At 45.1% G+C, this 24,530-nt stretch overlaps 1 protein-coding gene and 1 pseudogene across 1 annotated transcript in view; one reads left to right on the top strand and one right to left on the bottom strand.

Moving 5' to 3' along the window:
* Nucleotides 1-24,530, bottom strand: part of CREG2 (cellular repressor of E1A stimulated genes 2) — a 41,568-nt gene that overhangs the window by 6,943 nt on the left and 10,095 nt on the right. The window contains exon 3 of the mRNA XM_030827862.1: nucleotides 2,467-2,580. Within this exon, the coding sequence (XP_030683722.1) occupies nucleotides 2,467-2,580 (114 nt within the window). The remainder of the gene's footprint in view (nucleotides 1-2,466; nucleotides 2,581-24,530) is intronic.
* On the top strand, nucleotides 12,069-23,033 carry LOC105740798 (annotated as a pseudogene).

Raw genomic sequence — 24,530 nt, 5'->3', positions numbered from 1 at the left:
CTAATAAAAATACAAAAACTAGCCAGGCGTGGTGGCACACACCTGTAATCCCAGCTACTTGGAAGGCTGAGGAATAAGAATCACTTGAACCCAGGAGGCAGAGGTTGCAGTGAAATATGATTACACCACTGCACTCCAGCCTGCACAAAAGAAAAAGACTTTGTCTCTAAAATTAAAAATAAAAGCAGAGAAAGGCTACTGAAAGCTGGAGGTAAAGGGATCTACATAGACAAACTTGGCAATGCTGTTGTCTGTAGTTAGGTAGAAAACAGGAAATGTTCACATCCTTCACCCACTTTTTGATAGGGTTGTTTGTTTTTTTTCTTGTAAATTTGTTTAAGTTCCTTATAGATTGTGGATATTAGACCTTTGTCAGATGGGTCGATTGAAAAAATTTTCACCCATTCTGTAGGTTGCCCGTTTGCTCTCTGATGATAGCTTCTTTTGCTGTGCAGAAGCTGTTTAGTTTAATTAGATCCCATTTATCAATTTTGGCTTTTGTTGCAATTGCTTTTGGTGTTTTAGTCATGAAGCAAAAGAAGACATTTACGCGGCCAACAAATATATGAAACAAAGCTCATCATCACTAGTCATTAGAGAAATGCAAATCAAAACCACAGTGAATACCATCTCATGGCAGTTAGAATGGCGATCATTAAAAAGTCAGGAAACAACAGATGCTGGCGAGGCTGAGGAGAAATAGAAATGCTTTTACACTGTTGGTGGGAATGTAAATTACTTCAACCATTGTGGAAGACAGTGTGGCGATTCCTCAAGGATCTAGAACCAGAAATACCATTTGACCCAGCAATCCCATTACTGGGTATACACCCAAAGCATTATAAGCCATTCTACTATAAAGACACATGCACATGTATGTTTATTGCAGCACTATTTACAATAGCAAAGACCTGGAACCAACCCAAACGCCCATCAATAATAGACTGGATAAAGAAAATGTGGCACATATACACCATGGAATACTATGCAGCCATAAAAGGGATGAGTTCATGTCTTTTGCAGGGACATGGATGAAGCTGGAAGCCATCATCCTCAGCAAACTAACACCGGAACAGAAAACCAAACACTGCATGTTCTTTACTCATAAGTGGGAGCTGAACAATGAGAACACATGGACGCAGGGAGGGGAACATCTCACACCCGGGGCCTGTCGGGTGGTGGAGGCAAGGGGATGGAAAGCATTAGGACAAATACCTAATGCATGGGGGCCTTAAAACCTAGATGATGGGTGCAGCAAACCACCATGGCACATGTATACCTGTGTAACAAACCTGCAGGTTCTGCACATGTATCCCAGTACTTAAAATTAAAAAAAAAAAAAAAATAGGAAATGAACCTAATGAACCCACTGATCTAGGGAAGATTTTGGCCTGTTCTCATTGCTTATAATAACATGTGAGAGGAGAAGAACTAAAGAACTAGAGTTGAGTTTAAAAGCTAGCAATAAAAAATAAAAATTAAAATTAGAAACATTTGTGCACACGCACACACACGCACACCGACATCTGTTTCTTTAGGTATTGAAAGCCATGAGCTCGTGTGAACATATCCAATCCCAATCATTCTAGTTTTCTCCAATTGTGACTTTAGCCTTTTTCCGTGTCCTTACAAGCCTTGCTTATTCACTGCATCCCTGCGTGCAGGATCTTCCTCTTCCCGTGGTGTTGTGGATCGCCCCTCCAACTGACCACTTACCTTCGTGTTACTCTCCCACTGATGCAGACCAATGCCTTCTAGCCTATTTCCATTGCTGCACCAGCCCGCACCCCAGCTCTGAGCCTCCACTTCCGGCTGCCTCTGCATGGACACCTGTGGAAAGGCCACCCCCGTGTTCATGCGCCGTCCTCAGCTTGCACAAGCTCTGACTCCAGGCTGGGCCGCCCTCTCACTTGTGTGGACCCCTGCAGCAGTGGTTCTCAAACTTTAGAATGCACATCAATTTCCTGGAGCATGCCTTTTACAGATTCCTGAGCCTTATTTCCGGAGAGTTTGATTCATTTAATAGGTAGGGGTGGGGCCCAGAAAGCTACGTCTAAGTCAGCATCCTACTGATGTAAGGGTGAGAACACCACACTGAGAAATGCTGCGCTGGCATCCTCAGCAGGCAATGTGCTTTGTTTCCAGTGGATGCTTGAATCTGTTTGTTGTGTTGACGAGGAAGCCTCAGCTATTTTCATGGCAAGGCAGGGCATTGTCAAAGGTTGGAAGTAGGTAGGAATTGTACCTGGAATAGCTCAGTGCGGTGCTCTCCAGAGGCATTTACCCGGCTTCTGCTGCCACTGCTAGTGATCTCCACAGCCAGGCTGAGCTTGGCCCTATTACCACAGAAGGGCAGTGGAGACCAATCACTGTCATTTGCATCAGAGGCATCAAATGGCACAGCCTGACCTCTGCTTATTACTATTGTGTATTTCTGGGCATATCAATTTTAAAGCATTTACACACCTTGAAAACATGGCTTGCTTGGCAAATTCTACTTCTTCTGGAGACACTGCGATCATCTGGCCAGTGAGCGTTAACTGGACACATCGGGGATCTTCTGGATCAACGATGTTTTTTCTGCATGTGAAAAACATTTTTCGTATATCAGAACAAGGATAGAACATCAGCCGGCAATTCTAACGATTTTATAAAATTAAAAATAGTAGTCACATTCCTGGTTATATCATTCAGGTTTTGTTATGGATAGTTACTTTAAAATACTCAGGCCTTGCAATAGGTGTGCTTGTGTAGGTTAGATATCAGTCTGCATTCTGGGGCAGTGAGATAACATCCAAAGCGCCCTAGGCAAAAGTGCACATTTGAGGGTGGAGGAAATTGAGATGGGAAAGTTTCCTGACCCTCTGAGGGACTTGCGACAGCAGGGTAGGGTGGGGTTCAGAGGGTGGGGGTGCTTGTTTTGCTGAGCTCAGACCCCTTGCAGGAGGAGGAGTACACAGGTGAGCAGGTGCAGGAGCTGGGGCGAGTGATTTTTTAGGCACTGGCAGGAATGAACCCTGTACCAGCCTGCGGCAGCGTCTAACAATCGCCCACAAACTCTGGAGCCCCAGAGGGCATGTATTACAAACAGTGCTCTTTTAGTGGTTGCCGTCAGCAGGTGGCTAAGTGTTAACCAGCTCAGTGGAAAGTCAGGGTGACATACACTCTGCCCTCTTGGTACCTGGGTTCTTGTCCGGCATCCAGACTTAAAGGCTGGTGAGTGCAGAGGTTTTATGACGCAGTGGAAGTGGCTCTCAGTGGAAGAAGAGCTGGAAAGGGGCTGGTGCAGGACGGTGATCTTTCCCTGAGGCCTGGCCATCTCCAGCCAGGCTCCTCTCCAAAGTCGTGCGGTCTGAAGTTAAGCTGCATCTATCCATCCTCTCTGACTCTCAGTTGCTTCTTCTCCTCTCAAAGTCCAGCTGCTTTTCCCTCTGCCATCTGTGCTTTGGGGTTTATATGGGCACAGGATGTGGGGGAGGGCAGGCCAAAAAGCAACATTCAGGCTCAAAAACAGGAATGCCTGTTCTCATTTAGGGCTTCGGGTCCAGGCTTGAGGGTGGAGCCCTCGCAGGACCCGAACAGGAGTTCCTATCAAAATGGGGAGTTATTATTCAAAGGGAATGATGTTTCAGTTCTGCTATGAATAAATTCTAGAGATCTGCTATACAACATAAGAGTTCACAAAATAATATTGTGCACATAAAAATTTACTAAGAGGATAGATCTCATATTAGGTAGGTTTTCTTTTTCTTTTCTTTCTTTCTTTTTTTTTAAACTGCAGAAACAAAACACATCAAATGGACACAAGAAAACTTTGGCAGGTGTTGGATGTGTGTGTAATATGAATGGCATCCCTGGAGTAGTACAATGCATCTGTCTGGATCCAGCAGTGACTGGAATAAGGGCTTTCAAATATTGCCATCAGAACCTGCACTGGAGGGTTCCTTAATCAGCAAAAAGTGTATTAGAAATAATAAGAACAGTAGTGTGATCATATTTGTGACTGCTTGCTAAGAAATGTTTCTGCAGTGACAGAATTATCCTAAGACTTGTTTCCATTTTAAAGGTCACCTGGCAGTGAGGACGTGGGGAAGGGAACTTTTTCTTCTTTTTTTTTTTTTTTTTTGAGACGGAGTCTCGCTCTGTCACCCAGGCTAGAGTGCAATGGAGAAACCTCGGCTCATTGCAACTTCTGCCTCCTGGGTTCAAGCAATCCTCCTGCCTCAGCCTCCCGAGTAGCTGGGATTACAGGTGCCAGCAACCACACCCAGCTATTTTTTTTGAGACGGAGTCTCACTCTGTTGCCCAGGCTGGAGTGCAGTGCTGCCATCTTGGCTCACTGCAACCTCTGCCTCCCAGGTTCAAGCAACTCTCCTGCCCCAGCCTCCCGAGTAGCGGGGACTATAGGCACGTGCCATGATGCCCAGCTAATTTTTGTATTTTTAGTACAGACAGGGTTTCACCATATTGGCCAAGCTTGTCTCAAACTCCTGACCTTGTGATTCACCTGCCTCGGCCTTCCAAAGTGCTGGGATTACCGGCGTGAGCCACTGCGCTCGGCCCAATTTTTGTATTTTTAATACAGATGGGGTTTCACCATGTTGGTCAGGCTGGTCTTGAACTCCTGATCTCAGGTAATCCACCCGCCTCAGCCTCCCAAAGTGCTGGAATGACAGGCATGAGCCTCTGTGCCTAGCCTGTGGGGAAGGGAACTTAAAGCTCTCACCTACCTCTAATCATGTCAGGGTGCCTATTTCTGGAAGAAGCATAAACAAGAGAATCTGATTCTCCAAATGTCATTCAGAGAGTGGCTTCATGTAAATCCACAAGAGAAAGCTCTTCTTGGCCACAGCTTGTGCCTTATGCTGTTGCAAGCTGTGTCCATAAGTGTTTGGGAAGATGGTTCAAGGATGAGGCAGCACAATGATAATATTAGTCACTTACATTCACATAGTGTTTTCAGTATTTCTAAAAGGCTTTGATGTATATTCCATCATCTGCTGCCGTAGTAAGATTTGTTCATTTTTATACCAAGGACATTTGTACATCACCTCATTTGGTTTGATGTTCATGACAACCCTAGGAGGTTTTATTATTAACCCCTGTTTAGAAGTAAGAAAATTGAGACTCAGAGGGGTTAAGTTGTCCAGGGCCACAGAGCTCACAAGGGTGCAGCCAGGCCTGTAGGACCCTACCTTAGGTCCTCTGGTCTCAAGTAGAAAGCTAGGCTACTTCTCATCTGGTCCCTTATTTATTTATCCTTTTTTTTGAGACAGAATCTCACTCTGTCGCCCAGTCTGGAGTGCAGTAGTGCGATCTTGGCTCACTGCAACTTCCGCCTCCCGGGTTCAAGCAATTCTCCTGCCTCAGTTTCCCAAGTAGCTGGGATTGCAGGCGCACACAACCATGCCCAGCTAATTTTTGTATTTTTAATGGAGGTGCGGTTTCACCATGTTGGCCAGGCTGGTCTCAAACTCCTGACTTCAAGTGATCCACCTGCCTCGGCCTCCCAAAGTGCTGGGATTACAGGCGTGAGCCACCGCGCCCGGCCCCATCTGGTTCCTTATATCTGGGTATATCCCAGACTTGACCTCTCCTCTATCTCCCAGATCCAATCAGTCCCCAAGGTTTATGGATTCTTTATCCCAATATCTGATTATAAACTTTTAAATATCATGCTGGGACATTTTCTCAAAAGCTTGCCTTGGGGGTAAAAAAAAATACTACCACATGGGAAAAAAAAGAGCCTGTTGCACAGAATTGTTTATGATGGCAAAAATTGGAAGTAACCAAAAAGCTTAGCAGTGGGGAAATACGAATAAATTAAGTTTTATCAATACTATAACATACTGCCTTTAAAACAGATGAGATAGAGCTATAGGTGTCCATGACAAAGACATAAGTAAAAATGTTACAGGCAGTGAATCCATATCGATCTGCAGCAACCTCAATTCTTGCCTCCTCGGAAGAAAGAATTCAACTGAGGGGGGCATAAGGCAGAGTGAGAACTGAGGCAAGTTTTAGAGCAGGAGTGAGAGTTTATTAAAAAGTTTTAGAGCAGGAATGAAAGGAAGTAAGGTACACTTGGAAGAGGGGGCCAAGTGGGCAACTTGAGAGATCAAGTGCATGGTTTGACCTTTGACCTAGGGTTTTATATATTGGCACACTGACCTTTGGCTTAGGGATTTATATGTTGGCACACTTCTGGGGCCTTGCATCCCTTCTTTCTGATTCTTCCCTTGGGGTGGGCTGTCTGCATGTGCGGTGGCCTGCCAGCTCTTGGAGGGGAACATGCACAGTGCGTTTATGGGACTTGCACACATGCTCACTTGAGACGTTCTTCCCTTACCAGTCAAGTCTTCGTATAAGGTCACGTACCAGTTAAACTCTGCCATTTTATGTCTTGGTGCACACGTGTGAGCCCACTCACCCGACTCCTGAGATATTAGCAGGAAGTCGCTGATCACCAACTTCAGGTTTTTTCTATCTATTGGGAGACGACCTTTCCCTGGCACTGGGTGTGACCAATTATTTTTTTAGAGAGACAGTTAACAACCACCTGACTACCACCTGATAGTCACATGACATTCCTGGTGGGGGTGGGATTGGGCCCTCTCCCGGCCTGCTCATGTCTGACTAGCTACCTACAGTAACAAAAACAGTTGAAGAAATTTTAAAAATCTCTGGACCTTCAAACTCCTTATGCCAAAGGGAAGGTTAAGCCTAGAGGTTGAGTTATGCAACTCCCTCTTCCAAATAAATCACTGTTACCAGCATTATGCATCAGCCAGACTCCCCAGGAAAAGGTTAAAGGCTTCAGGAGTCTCCAAGTGACTGCCCCTACAGATCATTCATAAGTAAACTTTTTGCTGTCCTCCCACGGACAAGGACATGCCAATTGTAACTTTAGGTCTGCAATCTAAGTCTAGCTCCTGAAACTAAAGTCTGTTTGATTCCATGCTGATAATGGAATTGACATTCAATTGCAAGCTTATCTTCCCAGGTGCAGAATAAAGACAAGACTGGATCAATCATTCCTCTGCTTACCCAGAGACATTTGCATAATAAATTCTTCCTTTACTCCCCTTTTTTCTTTCAAACATTCACCTTATCTTATGTAAAATATTGATTTACTGGGCACTAACTAAAGTCTCACAAAGATATAACCATTGCCTTACCACCTACCTGCCTCTCTTCCTACATGCCTTTCTCCCCTTTAAGAAAATGTACAAATACTAAACCTCCTGAAAACCTCTTCAGGAAAATAACCACAGATAGGTCTGTGGCTTGCGTGTTCCTAGACATGCACTAAGGTTGGCTTAATAAATCTCAACTGATTTTGACACTTGCTTCAGTGACTCATTTTGGTTATCAATTTTGGTTATCAAGAAAAATATGTGCTGTGTGGCTCCATTAAAAGAAGAAAGAAAGGGCTGGGTGTGGTGACTCACACCTGTAATCCTAGCACTTTGGGAGGCTGAGGCAGGCAGATCACCTGACATCAGGAGTTCGAGACCAGCCTAGCCAACATGGGTGAAACCGTGTCTCTACTAAAAATACAAAAATTACCCGGGCATGGTGGTGGGCAGCTGTAATTCCAGCTACTCAGGAGGCTGAGACATGAGAATAGCTTGAACCTGGGAGACGGAAGTTGCAGCAAGCCGAGATTGCACCACTGCACTCCAGCCTGGGTGACACAGCAAGACTCAGTCTTGGAAAAAAAAAAAAAAAAGAAAAAGAAAATTATAATCTGTGGTAGTTTTGATACTGGAAAAATGTGGTTGTTAAGTTGTAAATTTTTCTTCTAAGTTAAGATGAAAGAATGATGGAATGTAATCTACATAACAAAAGCCAAATCTATATCTTTATAAAAATAACTGAGATGCATAGGAGAAAAGAAGTAAAAATTGTAAGAAGAAACTGAATTCACATATATGAAAAATATTTAGAATTTGTGTCTGAATGATACTGTCATTAGTTGCACCCAATTTATTTGTTCACTATTAAAGCTAATTTCTTCATTAAATTGTTCTGTGATGAAAGCAATGAAATTAGCTTTCAGATGTAAGTCATTATAGAATAATAACACAGTACATTTATATAGGGAGCATTTTTGCTTCTCTACTGTGGGTAATTACATAGAAATAGAAAGGAGATTATATATTTTAAAAGGCAATAGAAAACTTTGCATTTACACAGTGGAAAACCCAGCTGAACTTGGTATCACTTCCTTCTACATGTGGTAGACAGGCTAATGGTCCCCCAAAGATGTCCACATCCTAATCTCTGGAACATGTGAATATGTTCCCTTATGTGGCAAAGAGGAAGTCTGTTGCTAATCTGCTGATTTTGGATCAGAAGATCATCCTGGATGATTTGGCTGAGCCCAAGGCAGTCACAAGGATCATTAAGTGGAAAGCATTGAAGTGATTTGACTCAGAAAGACCTGCCTGGCCATGGCTAGCTTTGAATACAGAAGGGGCATGAGCCTTGGGTTGCAGGCAGCCTCTTGAAGCTGAGAAAGGCCAGGAAACAGACTCTGCCCCAGAGCTTCCAAAAAGGAACATAGTACTGCCAACGCCTTGGTGTTAATCTGGTGAGACCTCTTTTGGACTTCTGACCTCCAGAACAATCACATGATAAATCTGGGTTATTTTAAGCCAGTAAGGTATGGTAATTTTTTACAGCAGCAATACGAAACTAATACACCATCTAAAGGAAGTTGGATGGCAGCCCCACCCTTAGTCACAGGAGTGCAACACACCTGTGGTTACTGGCAGCTGTGCCCCTGAAATGGCCAGCAAATGCAGCACCAGCTAGGCGAGAGGGCCCTGAGCACCCTGGGGACCCTGATGCATGCTGTCAATTGGTGAGAGGCTACTTTGGTAAACAGGGGCTGTAGGAGGTGCTGCCCCTCCTCTGGGGAACAGATCTCATCTATTGTTGAGGCATTCACTTCCCTCTCACACGCAGCTTCAGGAACCCTAGTCCATCCCCAGGTCCCGAGAACCTGGATTGCCTAAGCCAACAAGCATATTCCATTCCCTGGCTATAGTGATGGATTCAGGGACTGGCACAACAGCAAGTTTGGTCACGAAAGCTCAAGGAGCTATTTGCTGAGGACTTCCAGAGTGGAAACCCCCCTAACTCTTTTTTGGAGTCTACCTGGAGAGGCGCTCACTTTTTGTTGGACATAAACAGGGGAGCATCCGTACCTGGGGAGCAGCCACACTGGATTACAAAGGAGCCACCCTTAAAATGAAACAGACACCACAGGAGAGAGCGAGAGGGAAAAAAATCTCATTTGGTGGACATTGTTTAGCCCCTAAGAAAAGCCTTCCTCTGAATTTTTCAGTTAAGTGAACTGTTAAATTTCTCAATTCTTTAAGTCCATATGAGCTTACTTTTCTATTTCTTTCAACTGAAAGGTTGCTCACTAATTACAGGGCTTCAAGTTTCTGGAGCTCTGTTTTTCTCTGTTCTTAGATGTGGTGGAGACGTGCCCACCTAATGTTAGATCAATGTTAATAGCGATCAATGAGCTATTTTTCATAAATACAATAAAGAAGCACCCTGGGGTGTCCCTTTGGGCTCTCTACCTCCTGCAACTTGAGCGAGCTTACTTATTTTATTTGTGTTTCACTGGTTTGGGTGACCCTGGGAGCTGAAGGACATGGGCTGTGCTGATTGCATCTCTCCTTCAGGCCAGTGGACATTCTTTTGGGTATTTCTCCCTTTTTCACCTGACTTTGGGGTCGGCTACCCATGCCCTGTGAGGATGGGCAGCTTGTAAACCAAGAGGATTCAGGTCTCAAGGGTAGGACCAGAAAATCCTGATCCATGCTCTCAAAGTGGCCACCTGGGGAGCCCAGAGGGATGCCCTTCTTGCCTGAGGACCCTAGTGGAGAGTGGCAGGAGCTGTCCTGGACTGTGACATCTGCCCTCCGGACCCTGACTGTGCTCACTCATCGAGGCTGTCCTGGTCCCCACCCAGCACTCAACAGGTGGCCTCTGCTGGGTGAAATGCTTGCATACCCAGCCAGGAGCTTCTTTTAACCTTTTTATTTTTATTTTTCCTATAACAGGGCCTAAAATAGTATGTGAAGATTCAATCTAGGGAGTCAAGGGATCAAATATCTGTTCTTAGGGGTTCGGTTTCATGCCCAAGGCATGGACCCCATTGTACTGGGGATTCCAGAATGCTTCCGAATCGGGAGAATGATCAGTCACAGCACTTTGTATGCAGCGGAGTGGATTACATGGACCTGGGGAGTCATAAAGGACACAATAAGGCAGTGCTCTTGTACTCAAATGATCTCCAATTAAAGGTGAAGCTTGCATTCTGGATAGCTAACCTTCTCGGAGATAAGTAATTCTTCTCTGCTACAACAATTTCTTTTACACTCATATTTTTGTGGGCTACAATTTTGTAAGAGCTTCATAAGGGATGTGTTTTTCTAAAAATACATGTAACCTTCCCAAACACTTTATATCTTGATAGTATATTTAAAAGTCTGTTTTATTTTTATATGTTTATGTTCAGTGGTAAAGAAAAATATTGGAGGAAAGCATGTATTATGTTCTTTGAGGATTTCAGAAATTATACCAATATATATAAACACAGTGAACAAATGACATTAAAATATTTGTTTAACCTTTGATTTTTTTTATAATATAGAGAAAATTGGCCGGGTGTGGGGGTGCACACCTGTAGTCCTAGCTACTCAGGAGGCTGAGGCAGGAGGATCACTTGAGCCCAGGAGATTGAGGCTGCAGTCAGCTATGATCATGCCACTGCACTCCAGCCTAGGTGACAGAGTGGGACCCTGTCTCAAACACACACACACACACACACACACACACACACACACACGAAAAAAGGAAGTGGATTGGACCACCCAATCCTGCAAATGATAAAATCACCACCATTGTACAATGGTTCTCAACTGGGAGAAGTTTCCTCTCCACAAAAGGCAACTGGAAATCTGGGGAGCATCTTGGTTGTCACAGAAACCGGGTTGAGGGGCTCTATCTCCTTGTACTTGGTGGGCAGGGGTCAGGAATTCTAAATGTCCTGCAATGCATGGGATGATCTTACACAAGGAACTGTCCTACCCCAAATGCCAATAGAACCCACTGAGACACGTCGCAAGGCTTTGTCTCTCCCTGATGTATCCAGCCAGATAGTAACAGAAGGAAGGTAGATGTAGACCAGGCTTTCTCAACTTTGGCACGGCTGACATTTTGGGCTGGATGATTTTTTGAGGTGGAGGGCTGTCCTTCGCATAATAGAGTATTTAGCAGCATTCCTGGGCTCTACCTGCTAGATGCCAGCAGTACCCCCGACCCCAACCCAAGTTGTAACAACCAAAAAGGTCTCCAGACATTGCCAAATGTCCCTGGGGAGGAGTCTCTCAGCTCCCTGTTTGAGATCCACTGGTGGAAATGCAGGTAAACTTTTCGACTTAGTGGAGGGAGAGGAGTGAGTTGCCTTGTGTGATTTCGTACTGTGTCAAATAAGTATGGGCATCATCTGCAACTGAGAGAGAATGAAGGGGAACGTTTAGGTTTGTTCTTTAAAAAAGAGCTCTTACTGGGGAAATGAAATGGGATTTTCTAGGCGTGCTGAGAATGCATGGGAGGATTCTGTTCATGAATTGAAAGGGGCAGCCTCAGTTCGGCCACGTGGTTTCCCTGGGCAGACCTGAGCCACCTGGGTGCAGGAACAGAGGAGGTGGAAACAGGGCTTAAAGGGGCTGGGTATGGCCAGGCGGGAGGCGAGAGGGTCAGAGGAGGTATAGGTGGTCTCAGGGCAATCGTAAAGATAGACCAGGGAGTCTAACCTGGGCAAAGAGAAAGGGGAGCCAGGACGTGCTGACGGGTGGGAGGATCGTGATGGGGGCAAAGGGTTGGCAGCTCCATGTGGTCCAAGCATGTTGCAGGAGGGTTGTACGAGCAAGAAGGATACAGGGTAGGAGGCGTGGAATGGAAATTCTGGATGTGGTGCATTTGCTAGCAAATCTGGAGTGTGGGTGGTGAGAATCTGGCTGGAGAAGCTGGAGTGTAGGATGCCCCCTCCACACAGTGCTGAAGGCGAGAACAAGAGGATGGCAGCAGAGAGGAAAATGGTGAGGCCTGCAGCTTCTACTGCCAGTTTTATTCCTGTTCCCTAGGGTAACCCTAGAACAGGATTCTCCTGTTCGGTGCTAGCCTTTCCGGGATCTGCAGAAAGCATTGCGTCATTCCTGGGACTGCTCCTTTCCAGGCTGGCTGCTTTCAGACATCCCAGCTTGTCAATGTCCCTGTTAAACTATGGGATCCAGAACTGTCCTCGAAACTCCAGCAGCAGGTGAGCAAGGTTGGGGAGTCGTCTCACCTCTACCACCCTCTACTCCATCCTCCAAGGGATGCTATCGACAATAGTTCCCTGATTTGTCATCATAGGAAACCTGTCAAAGAAAGGAATGGTCTTTGGTATGACATCCTTCCCAACCAATATTGCCTGTAAGTGGTCACTTCTTCCTATTCTTAGGGCACAGAAAAAGCTTGTCTATTTTATTAATATCTTGCTTTTAGTTTTTATTTTATTTTACAGCATACCAGTATAATGCCTCATACTGTCCTAGTTAATTTTTTCCCCAGTTTTGTTCATCCTTCTTGGCACCACTTTCCTGGTTATGACATTGGCTTCTCTTGACAAATTTCTATGTCTCCCAAATATGTATTTTTCAGTGTCTCTCACTATATCAAGCTTCCAGTCGGTTCAACCCCAGAATCCTTCCTCTGGCTCCCAGAACCCTTCCCCCTACTTTTCAGGGTATTGTGAAAGGTCAAGGAAGCAGAAACCTCCTACACAGAGTTCAGATAAACCCCACCCTACCAGTAGACCCTTTTGATCATTCACCCAATTGTTCATTCATCCACAGTTTCACATCCATTGTGAAGTTAGATATAAGAGAAATAAACAAATATAAATCTGCCCAGGTTATTATTCCCCAGTTTATGTTATTCCGTCTTGTCTATGAGAATATGACCATGCAAGTTTCTTGGAATGCCTCAGGGAAATCCACAATAGTTTCCTAATTCATCATCATAGGAAAACTATAAAAGAAAAGCATAGTCTTTTGACATGACATCCTTCCCCACCAACATTACCTGTAGGCGGCCACTTCTTCCTACTCTTAGAGCACAGAAACCATCTCTTCAACAGCCTGTTCCAGAATCACTATGTAAGCTATTTGTGTTCACCCACAGATCCTCCCAACCTCTGATTTTTGAGACTGAATGACGCTTGCCCATTTTCAGGCTGTTGATGTCTCTTTCACTCCTCAATTCAACGTTCCCATCCATGACTTCCCTGCTTTCTCTGAATGAAATGTGTATTGTTCAGAAGCCTTGGACATACAGTTGGCCTTCCACATCCATGGATTTTTGCATCTGTGGATCCAACCAACAATAGACTGAAAATATTTAGGAAAAAAAAAAAGCTACAATACAAAATAAAAAATAATACAAATAGGCCGGGCGCAGTGGCTCATGCCTGTAATCCCAGCGCTTTGGGGGGCCGAGGCAGATGGATCACCTGAGGTCAGGAGTTCAAGACCAGCCTGGTCAAATGACAAAACCCCATCTCTACTAAAAATGCAAAAATTAGCGAGGTGTGGAGGCAGGCGCCTGAAATCCCAGCAACTTGGGAGGATGAGGCAGAAGAATCGCTTGAACCCAGGAGGTGGAGGTTGCAGTGAGCCGAGATCACGCCATTGCATTCCAGCCCGGGCGACAGAGTGAGACTCTGTCTCAATAATAATAATAATAATAATACTACAAAACCAATATAGTATAACAACTATTTACAGAGCACTTAGATTATACTAGGTATTATAAGTAATCTAGAGATGACTTAAAGTACGCAGGAGGATGTGCGTAGGTTATATCCACAATATCCCATTTTATATCAGGGACTTGAGCATCCACGGATTTTGGCGTCTTTTGGTGCAGGGCTGGAGGAGGGTTCCTGGAACCAATTGCCCATGGATACCAAGGGATGAATGTATGTGTTTAACTGGAATAGTGGTCCATTACATTTCCTTACTCATCCTGGGTTAGAATTTTCTCTTATCCAGTGTCAAATGTTGTGATTCAACAGACACTGGCCAGCCACACACAACAGACGGCACCAGAAAAGGGGGGATGTGGACCCACTTCCTGGACAGGAGAGCAACAGGCGTGTTTGAACAATCCACTCTGAGAGGCTAGGCACTCTCTAGCAAGACGGTTCAATGTATGATGACCCCTTTCCTTTGAGCTTTCACATTTATGTATAACTCTGATATGCTAAGATTATATTAAAATTTATCTTCATCAATTGAATCTCACGTGTTTGAGCCATTTTAATTTCTATATTTAAAACATTTATATTATAAATAAGTGCAATCATGACACCTCCAACATACCAAAGAGGGCTGTAGCATACATTAGAATAAATCACCATGTTTCTATCTCCACTTGCACATCCATTTAAACTGTTACTTCCATCCTGAGGTAGACGGAATAACAGCTCCCCCAAAGGTGTCCTAATCCCCAGATGCCAAAGAAGTCCTAATCCCCAGAATGTGTGAATGTGACTTTATATGGCAACAGGGACTTTGCACATGTGATTAAGTTAGGGATCCTGAGAGGGAAAGATTATCCTGGATTATCCAGTGGGCCCAATATAAACAGAAGATCCTCCTAGAGGGAGGCAGAAGTTTCAAGTGAGCAGTAGGAGGTGGGATGACAGAAGCAAGCCCCGAGAGTGAGGTAAGCAAGGGACCACGCGCCAAGGAATGCATGCGGCCTCTAGTTGCTGAAAAGGCAAGGAAACGGCTTCTCCTCTGGAGCCTCCAGAAGGAAGCAGCTCAGCCTACACCTTGGTTTTAGCTTTGTGAGACTCATTTCAGACTTCTGCCCTCTAGAACTGTAAAATAATACATCTGTGGCCGGGCGCGGTGGCTCATGCCTATAATCCCAGCACTTTGGGAGGCTGAGGTGAGCAGATCATGAGGTCAGGAGGTCGAGACCAGCCTGGCCAACATAGTGAAACCCTATCTCTATTAAAAATCCAAAAAATTAGCCCGGCATGGTGGTGCGCACCTGTAGTCCCAGCTACTCGGGAGACTGAGGCATGAGAATTGCTTGAACCCGGGAGGTGGAGCTTGCAGTGAGCCGAGATCACGCCATTGCACTCCAGCCCGGGCAACAGTGCGAGACTCTGTCTCAAAAAAAAAAAAAAAAAAAAAAGAATACATCTGTGCTGTTCTAAAGCACGAAGTCTGTGGCAATTTCTTCCAGCAGCAATGGGAAATGAAAACACTCTTCCTTAATGTCCCCATGAATATTCCTCATATGCAACCAAAAAATGGCCCCACACTGTGCTCAAGGCTCTGCTCTTGTTGAGGGCTGCAGACAGCAAGAAAGACATGGTCCTGGGCTTCAGGGAGCTGCACTCCAGCAGGAGACACAGACACCAGACAGCTTGCCACGCAATTAGTGATTTCATCACCTGCTATTACAACATGGAATCCTGAGAGTCAGTGAAGCTCTGAGGGTCAGTGAAGGCTGAACCCTAGAAAACGAGTAGGAATCAGATAAGGGGGGTGGGCAGGGAAAGCACGCTAGACAAAAGTGCTTCCCACCCTCCTGAATGGGATTAGTATCTTATAATAAAAGAGGCCCCAGAGAGTTCCCTGGCCCCTTGCCTCATGTGAGGGCACAGTGAGAAGATGCCACCTATGAACCAGAGAGTAGGTGCTCACCAGACACTAAATCTGCCTCAGCCTTGGCCTTCCACCCTCCAGAACTGTGGGAAATAAGTTTCTGTTGTTTATAAGCCACCCAGTCTGTGGTATTTTGTTACTGTTATTTGCACAGACTAAGAGCCAAAAGGCTACTGGGACCAGGATAAAGACAAGGCAAGAGAGTGATGTCCGAGGCTGGAACTGTGCCAGGGTGGGCCATTTAGGCCTTGCAGGACATGTTAAGATTTTAGAACTTTCTCCTAAGAGCAATGGGAAAGACTGAAGAATTTTAAGCTGGACAGTAGAATGATGAGACAGGTGTTTTGAAAATATCCCTCTGGCTTTAGAGTGGAGAATGGGTTGATCCAGGGAGACCTAGTTGGGAGAATTTAGAATACAGTGAGTGATGCCAAGGGCTTGGGCCAGGGGGTGGAGAGAAGCAGCGAGCTGGGAGAGGCCTGGGAGGTAGAGCAAGTGAGCCTTGCGGACTGGGTGGTGGTGTGAGAGGGAGAAGGAGCCACAGCTGGCAGCTGAGTCTGCCACGCAGATAGGGAGCCCAGGTAGAGGAGGCCTCTGGGGAGGAGAGGAGGCTGGGTTCGAGGTGCCCAGGAAGCAGGTGGACTTGGGTCTAGAGCTCAGATGAGTGGTCTCAGCTGGGACTATACATTTGGGAGTCACTGGCACATATGAGTGGAGGTTTTAGGGTAGACTGGATAGAGCAGGAAGAGGTGTAGACTGAGAAGACACCACTGGCTCATAAGAGCTTCTCTCTCCCACCAATCTTCTACAGGCCGATAACTTGTAGGGGATTTAACACAAGCAGCTTGAATGATGAGTATTTCTATGTGCATCTTATACCTTCTCCCTCCCCTCAAAGGCAGATGCTCTCTTTTTTTCACGTTTATCTGTGACGGTGTTTAGCATGGCTCGTTACCCAGCAGATGCTCAGTGAGTATTTGTCCATGCGAATGCTTTATTGGAATAGGTGGCCTGCGTGGACCTGCACGCACGTATTTAGAGCAAATTTCAAGTCTCGCCTCTATTGCAGTGCAAGCCTATGATGGACATGATATTTGAACAATTCAAACCAACTTAAAAAATACTTCTGTGTTTTTGTTGGTTCTGCAGCTTCTGAATCCGAGCTTTCTGAAACATGGGTGGGGGTTCTCACTGCCTCTGGGATGCAGCTGATTCCACAGAGACAGGGAATACAGTGGGTAACAGTCCGGCTCGGGAGCCAGGTTGCCTGGGAGTGAATCCCAGCCCTATAAGGATTTGGCCTGTGGATCCTTAAGCAAGTCCTTCCCACCCTCTGTGCCTCAGTTTCCTCATCTTTAAAAAGGTGCTAACAAGTGTACCTCTCTCGGGACTCTCATAAGAATCACATGAGTTATTTCTATAACTCTTCATGTATATCATATACTGTTCCTCCCTTTATACATAGGAGGGGTACAGTGTAAATAGGGCACTATTGATTTCCATCTTTTTTTCCAGTCTCTGCCATCCCAGTCCTGTGCAAAAGAAACACCTGTTACTGACCATTGCTACCATTTACTGGTGCTGAGAGTGTGCTCAAAACTTTACACAAATTGAAACATTTCATCCTCACAGTGGACTTAGGGTACAATTATTCCCATTTTAGGGTGAAGGAGATTGAAAATCAGACAAATTAAGTTTCTCAAAGCCAGGCAGATATTAATGGGAGGGCTTAGGACTCAAATTGATGATCCTCAAATTAGAAGCCCTTTTCTCTAGTGTGGTGATTCTCCTATCTAACTGTGGATCAGGAGTACTCTGGCTGTTCCTTGAAAGTGCAGATCTGAAGGCCCTTATTTTCAGAGACTGCTGGAGCGCAGAATTGGCATTTTCAACAGAATCAGGTGGCTCTCCTGGGCTCAGGCTGCTTCTGAGCAGGGTTTAGTCATGCTGCAGCCCACCAAATGCTTCCAGAATCAAGCCCAACAGGGTCAGGCTGGCCTCAGACCTGCTCCCAGGCCCCGAGCTAGCGCCCAGGTTGAGAAAGCAGACTTCAGGGTCACCCCAGGGCCCTCTTGGCTCATCTCCAGGATCAGGTGATCCTGTGGGACTGAAACAGGGCACCCTGGCAGCTCCCCCCTGCTGAGGGTCTTGCTGCAGTGCTGACCTCTGATTGGAGGCCACTCTGAAACCACTTCTCAGATTCCTTCTGAGTTCCCTCTGCCATTTCCGCAGACACTGCCAGGACCTGTCCTGGGCAGGCAGATCTCTTGCTACTCAGCCCTGGGTCCCTGTGCCTCAGCCTGGATGGCAGATGTCAAGAATACACCCATGACCCCTGCCCCCTCCCCGTAGAGGCCTCCATAGACCAAAGGAAGCCTCAGGGGGTGCTCTGCCTTTTTTCTTTTTCTGCATCACAGAGGATCCAGGAGGTGCCCCATAGTCTAATATGCGACATATGCTATGGAGTGACGCCCTCCCTGCAGTGCATGTTCAATTGTCCTTTCCAAAAGCCTGCTATTCATCTCGTTAGAGATGCACCACAAACAATGCATTTAAAAAGGGACCGGCCTGCCATTTGAATGCGTGATTCATTTAAAGGGAAGAAGGTGGCTACAGGGAGAGCAGAGGCCAAAGGGAAAGGGAGGCTGAGCCAGGATTGGAACTGTCTGTAGAGACGATGCAGCAGAGAGCAGGGTATGGTCATGAAGACTAACTACTGCACTGTCCATTTTTCTGTCTTGCTATTCTCAGCCCCTCAGCCTCCTAGTCTGAACGATGAAAGGCAGGAGTGGATGGCCAGGGCCCTTCCAGGCCATAAATACTTCTAAGCACACTGGAGTCTCATCTCATTTTAGAGGGGAAGCTTTGCTGCTTCGAGGGTCACACTGGCCAGCAGCCCCAGGTGGCCTTAGCTCTGCCCATGCTGCAGAGACCTCAAGGACAAACAAGCAGGATGGAAGTGGCTTCACGAACCAAGATCAGCAAGGCTGTCCTAGAAGACCAGGGAAGGGTATGGGTTTCTCAGAGGGAGGAGCCTTGGACTGGGAAGTCCCAAGAGGTTGAGTCACAAGAGAGGAAGAAAATGAAATCCTGGGCAATAAATCGGTGAGGGAACTTTAGTCCATAGGACTAGAAAACTGAGATATAGTCTTAAGATGAGAAGAAAGAGGTAAAGAAGGGAGGGAACACCAGGGAGGAGCTTAGTGTCTTATTTTTGAAGGTCAGGTTGGGCAGGCTGAGCTGGAGATGATGGGTAGAAGGATGGATGGACATACAGATGGGGAGTGAGGATGTCAAGGTGGGGGAAATTGTAGCCACGCTGTGGAACCCTACTCAGCTCCCCTATTGTGGACAGCCTTGGTGTTAACTGCTAGGGGACTTTGTATATGTGGTCACATGTTACACCTTGTCTTGATTCAAATGATGCTGACAGGTAAGCAAGGAGGCAAGAAGAGCCTGTGCCTTTAAGTGTTCACGCCTACATGTGCCTGGCTTATAGTAAGTGCTCAGTAAATCTCATTTGAAGGAAAAAAGTCTTATTTTCATCACAATATTTAATACGTTGTCTTGTACTCAGTATGCTTAATTGAACTGAGTTTATTATTAGTATCTCCCTACCTTGTCTTTATACGTTTGGAGTAACAGCTTTCCCTCCCAAATTCCTTTCAATTAATTGAAATCTTTTCTCATGTTTAGACACTTTCTTACCATTTCTACACACCAGATAACTTAGGTACACTTCTTTGTCATCTCAGGAATGTTACTTTAATTATTTGCTTGTCTGATGGGGAAAGCCCAGCCTGTAAGCACAAAAGGACATTGACAGAGAACATGTGCAACTGGAATGTCAATATTGAATCCTCTGCAGTTTTCCTGCTTCTTCCAAGACAAAAGAAGAGAAAATTAGACAAAGACACACAGCACAATATTTGCAAGTCATATATCTAAAAAGGTTCCTATCTAGAATATACAAAGAACTCTTACAACTCAACAATAAAAAGATAACCAAATTTAAAAATGGGTAAAGAGTTTAAATAGACAGTTTCTCAAAGGAGACATACAATTGGCCAATAAGCACACAAAAGGATGCTCAGCATCATTAGTCATGAGGGAAATGCAAGTCGAAAACCACGTCAAGATATTACTTCACACCCAAAAGGACAGGTATGATAAAAAAAGACAGACAATAACAAGTATTGGTGAGGACAAAGGGCAATCAGAACCCTCATACATTTAGGAAAACAGTTGGGCAGTTCTCCAAAAAGTTAAACACAGTTACCGTAAGACCAAGCAATTCCACTCCTAGCTATATACCAAAGTGAAATGAAATCATATATCTGCACAAAAACTTGCCCATGAATGCTCATAGCAGCATCACTTATGAAAGCCAAAACACGGAAACAAATGTTCATCAACTCATGACGAATGGGTAAATAAAAATGGATAAATAAAATGTGGTATATTCATGCAATGGAATATTACTCAGCCATAAAAAGGAATGAATTAAGGCACATGCTACAACATGATGAACCTTGAAAACATTATAATAAAGTGGAAGAAATCATTCATAGAAACCCATATATATAATGTCCAGAATAGGAAAATCCATAGAGACAGAAAGAAGCTTAATGATTGCCAGGGGCTAAAAGTCCTGCAATGAAACACTTATGTCCATCTTAACAGCCCTCAAAGCTTTTTGGTGGATGTATATTTATGGGCGTCACATCCTCATGACTTATTTGTATCATTTCTGCTTAAGATGGAGTCATGTCTAACAGATAAATAAACACTGATAAGCTGGATGGGGACAGGTGGTCAGAAAATGGAGGAAAAGGATAGTGTAATGGCAGAGGAACTACAGTCATTAGTGAATTCATGAAATAGGAACCACAGAGACAAAGCTCAACAGGGTTGAAATAAAATTAGGGAGAGAGAAGTGACTGCATGAGATATGACATCAGAAACAAGAGGAAGGTGAAAGAGAATACTTGAACACTGGCTCATCAAGCTTTCTCTTTGCAAAGTTCTCTGACTCTTCCTAGACGGCTCTTTTATTTATTTTTATTTATTTATTTTTATTTTTTGAGAACAGGGTCTGCACTCTGTCACCCAGGCTGGAGTGCAGTGGCACGATCGCTGCTTACTGCAGCCTCGACCGCCTGGGCTCAATGGATCCTCCCACCTCAGCCCCTGAGTAGCTGGGACTATAGGCGTGCGCCACTACACCTGGCTAATTTTTTTTATTTTTTTGTAGAGATGGGGTTTCACCCCATCGACTCAACGCCCTGCCCTGAGTCATTTTTAAAAGAGCTTTCCGCCAGGTGTGGTGGATAGCTCTTTTTGGGAGGCCGAGGTGGGTGGATCACTTGAGGCCCAGTAGTTCTAGATAAGCTTGGGGAACATGGTGAAACCCGTCTCAACTAAAAATACAAAAATTAGCCAGGCATGGTGGCGCCTGCCCGTAGTCCCGTCCAATGGGAGGCTGAGGCAGGAGAATTGCTTGAATCTGGGAGGTGGAGGTTGCAGTGAGCTGAGATCACACCATTGCACTCCAGTGTGGGTGACAGAGCAAGACTCTGTCTCAAACAACAACAACAAGAACAAAAATGACTCAGGTTAATGTTAGCTCTAGGAATACACGAAGGTACAGCAAAGAAGAGGTAACATGAATCAGAACAGAGAGCAATTTATTTAAACTTATATGTTCCTTTCAAAAGGAATGAACAAGATTCAGTGAAGAGAAATTGGATTCAGCTTCTATATCCAATTAGATCTGGGCCCTGGGCTTTGAAATGCGCATTCCATCTCAGGTGGACATAGACTCCAGACAGAGATGCATCTTGGCTCTTAGCAAGCCAGCTGCTGCAAGCAGGTGCTCACTGCGTGTGTTTGCTTGATCCAGCTCATCTAAAAATGACTGTATGAATAGAGTGCTTTCTAAGTCCAGTTCTAGGGGAACAAATCCCAGGGCCTGCCTTTGGAATTAGATTGGTTTGAGGTTTTCATCTACCATTCGACATTTTCTTCTTCCTACAAGTATAGTTAAAAAGATGGAGGCCGGGGGAGGAGTGGCCACAGGCCATTCGCATTTCCAGAATCTCTTTTTACTTTTCACACAGAAGAAACAATTAAACTTGGTGCACCCTCATTTAGTTGTTTGCACTAAGGGTTTATCTTGAACCCGCGACATAAAGGCAAACTGACCCTCCTGCTGACACCTTTCCCTCAGTTACTCTGCTTCACAGAAGCAGCTCCTCTTCCTGTTGATGTGTCTGCAGTATAAGGTGCTGCCTATGAGATAGGGCAGGGATTACATCTACGTCCCCGCACACCATCCCAGTTGCTCTGGTGTGAGCCGTCCCTCTCTGGTGTGTGATTCCTCAGTGCTGACTTGCAGCTTCAATATGAGCCCCTAAAAGCAAGTCATTCCGAGGGATCCTCGTTGCTGAGAGGCTTCCACTCTAGGTCTCGTTGAGGCCCACTGGGCTTCAATCCATTCCATGGTCTGGCACCTCCCCTCTGCAACTAGATTCCTTTGCAATCTGGAATCTTTTCAGTTTGCAAAACCACACCGAGGCCTGTCAATCAAAGGGCTCTGCCAAGAGCCGCTGGTCATGGTGAGGCAGGGACGCCTTCATCCTGGGGGAATAAGAGGGGGTGTGACCCGTGGCCATCTTTCATTAAGAGCCTTTGGAGGAAGAGGAAAAAGTACTCCTGGATCCTCCTTTCTTGATAATCAAACCAGTCTACCTAGGAAACTAGCACTTGTCCAAACTATCAATAGGAATGTTCTAGGAGCCCTCAGGAGTGAGGTGGCTGAGTGCCCTCTGTGGCGCCCCAGGAGGCCGAGTTCTGCTTCTCCAAACCCCAGTGGTCAGACCTGCTCACGTCTAGGCATTTCCTCGGGACCACCCTACCCCAGGATGGGGTGGGGTGCAGCACATTCACCTGACACTGAGCCACCATTCTGGCTCCAAGGCTGTGTCTCTCCCCTGAACTAGTGAAAGGGCTGACAGTGTTTTGCTCCTGGGCCTGTTCCCAGCTGCTTATTTGAACCCTTGCTCTGCGAGGGCCTATGCTGTGGCTGCAGCCCTTCCTCTTCACAGTCACTGGGGCCTTGGACAAGTCGTTACTGACTGTGTTCAAGGGGGTGCATCTCAGAAATCTGTCAAGGCAGACCTGTCAGCACTTTCAGCTTTCAGCTTTGCTGGGCTGTGCTGTTTCAACTGTCGCGACATGGGCATCTGCAAAGCTGCAGTCATGCTGTGGAAGCTCTGACCTTTTTGATGGAATACTTTAAACCCATGCATACATTTATGTAGTCGGGGGGCATCTGTCCATGCTTATGTTATTGAAGGAAAGGGAAACTGGTGTCTGCCTCTTTGCCTCTGCTTTCTTGTGCCATTCAACTTACAATAGGGAGGAAATAACAGAGAAGTCCATTAAACAGACATATTCTCTTAATCACGTGGTTATTTTCAGAATTTAATTTTTTTTTTTTTTTTTTAAGACAGAGTGTCACTCTGTCACCCAAACTGGAGTGTAGTGGCCTGATCTCGGCTCACTGCAAACTCCACCTCCCGGGTTCAAGCGATTCTCCTGCCTCAGCCTCCCAAGTAGCTGGGACTACCGGCCCACACCACCAAGCACGGCTAATTTTATTGTATTTTTAGTAGAGACAGGGTTTCACCATGTTGGCCAGGTGGGTCTTGAACTCCTGACCTCAAGTAATTTGCCTGCCTCGGCCTCCCAAATTGCTGGGATTATAGGCATGAGCCACCTCACCTGGCCCAGAATTTAATCTTTGAACAAAAAGGTTTGAGAATAATCTTACCCCAAAATTGTGAGACCGAGGTCTGTATTCTGGTGGGGTTGCCTCCCAGCTTCTCGCAAGACTCACAGTATAACTCAACATGATACGAGCTTTTGCCTTTTAATTTAATAATCTCTTAAAGAGAATCCAGCTTTGTTACTATCACATGATCAAATTTCTCCTTTATTTTCCCTGGGAATAATGGACAGAGGGAAATACTGTTAATTCATGAAGAAAAACTTTGCAGAAAATTAGGCAGTGTTTAATTTTAGAAAACTTCCCTCTCTCGTCAGTAGACACCAGCTAGACTAGGGAAACTGTAAAATTAGGAAATGCTGATTTCCTCTCACATCATGAATTTCTAAATCCTAGGAAGAAAAGCTTGGAGAGCTTCTGAATATAGAGAAGTTCCATTTAAAGATTAGGCCCCCCCTTGGAGATGTATCAAAATATTATAAATTCTAAACTGAGACTTAATTCTCAAAGATGTTTTACTTGTACTAAAACAATCTGTCCACAAATATAAAACTCTAAGTGATAAATTGTTATTTTTTTCCCACTGTGGGAATCTCTAATGTGAAAATATACTCTATGAAAAGAAATTTTTTTAAACCACACAAACTGTTGTATAACAAAAATGTATTCTACTCTTAAAAAACAAGAAATGTTTTTATTTCAGGAAAAGCATCTGATAAAACCTCTTTGGGTTTCATTTACATCCTGATCTTCAAAATGAAAATTGATCCAATATGATCAGGGAGAATATCACCCCTCAGACAAGTCCTCCACAGTCCCAAGGGCTTCCTGCCCTGATTCACCAAGAAGGTGCGAACCTAAAACTCATGCTGTTCAAGGCTGCATGCTCTGTAAGGGAAGATATTGCAGGGAAAGAGACATTTTTGGGTGGCCTTTCTTTGTCAATAAATATTTATTGAATTTTCATAAAGTAGATTTCTTGGCTG

The sequence above is a fragment of the Nomascus leucogenys genome, chromosome 14 (genome assembly GCF_006542625.1).
Source record: "Nomascus leucogenys isolate Asia chromosome 14, Asia_NLE_v1, whole genome shotgun sequence".
Classification (NCBI taxonomy): domain Eukaryota; kingdom Metazoa; phylum Chordata; class Mammalia; order Primates; family Hylobatidae; genus Nomascus; species Nomascus leucogenys.
This window is presented reverse-complemented; position numbering and strand designations above follow the sequence as displayed.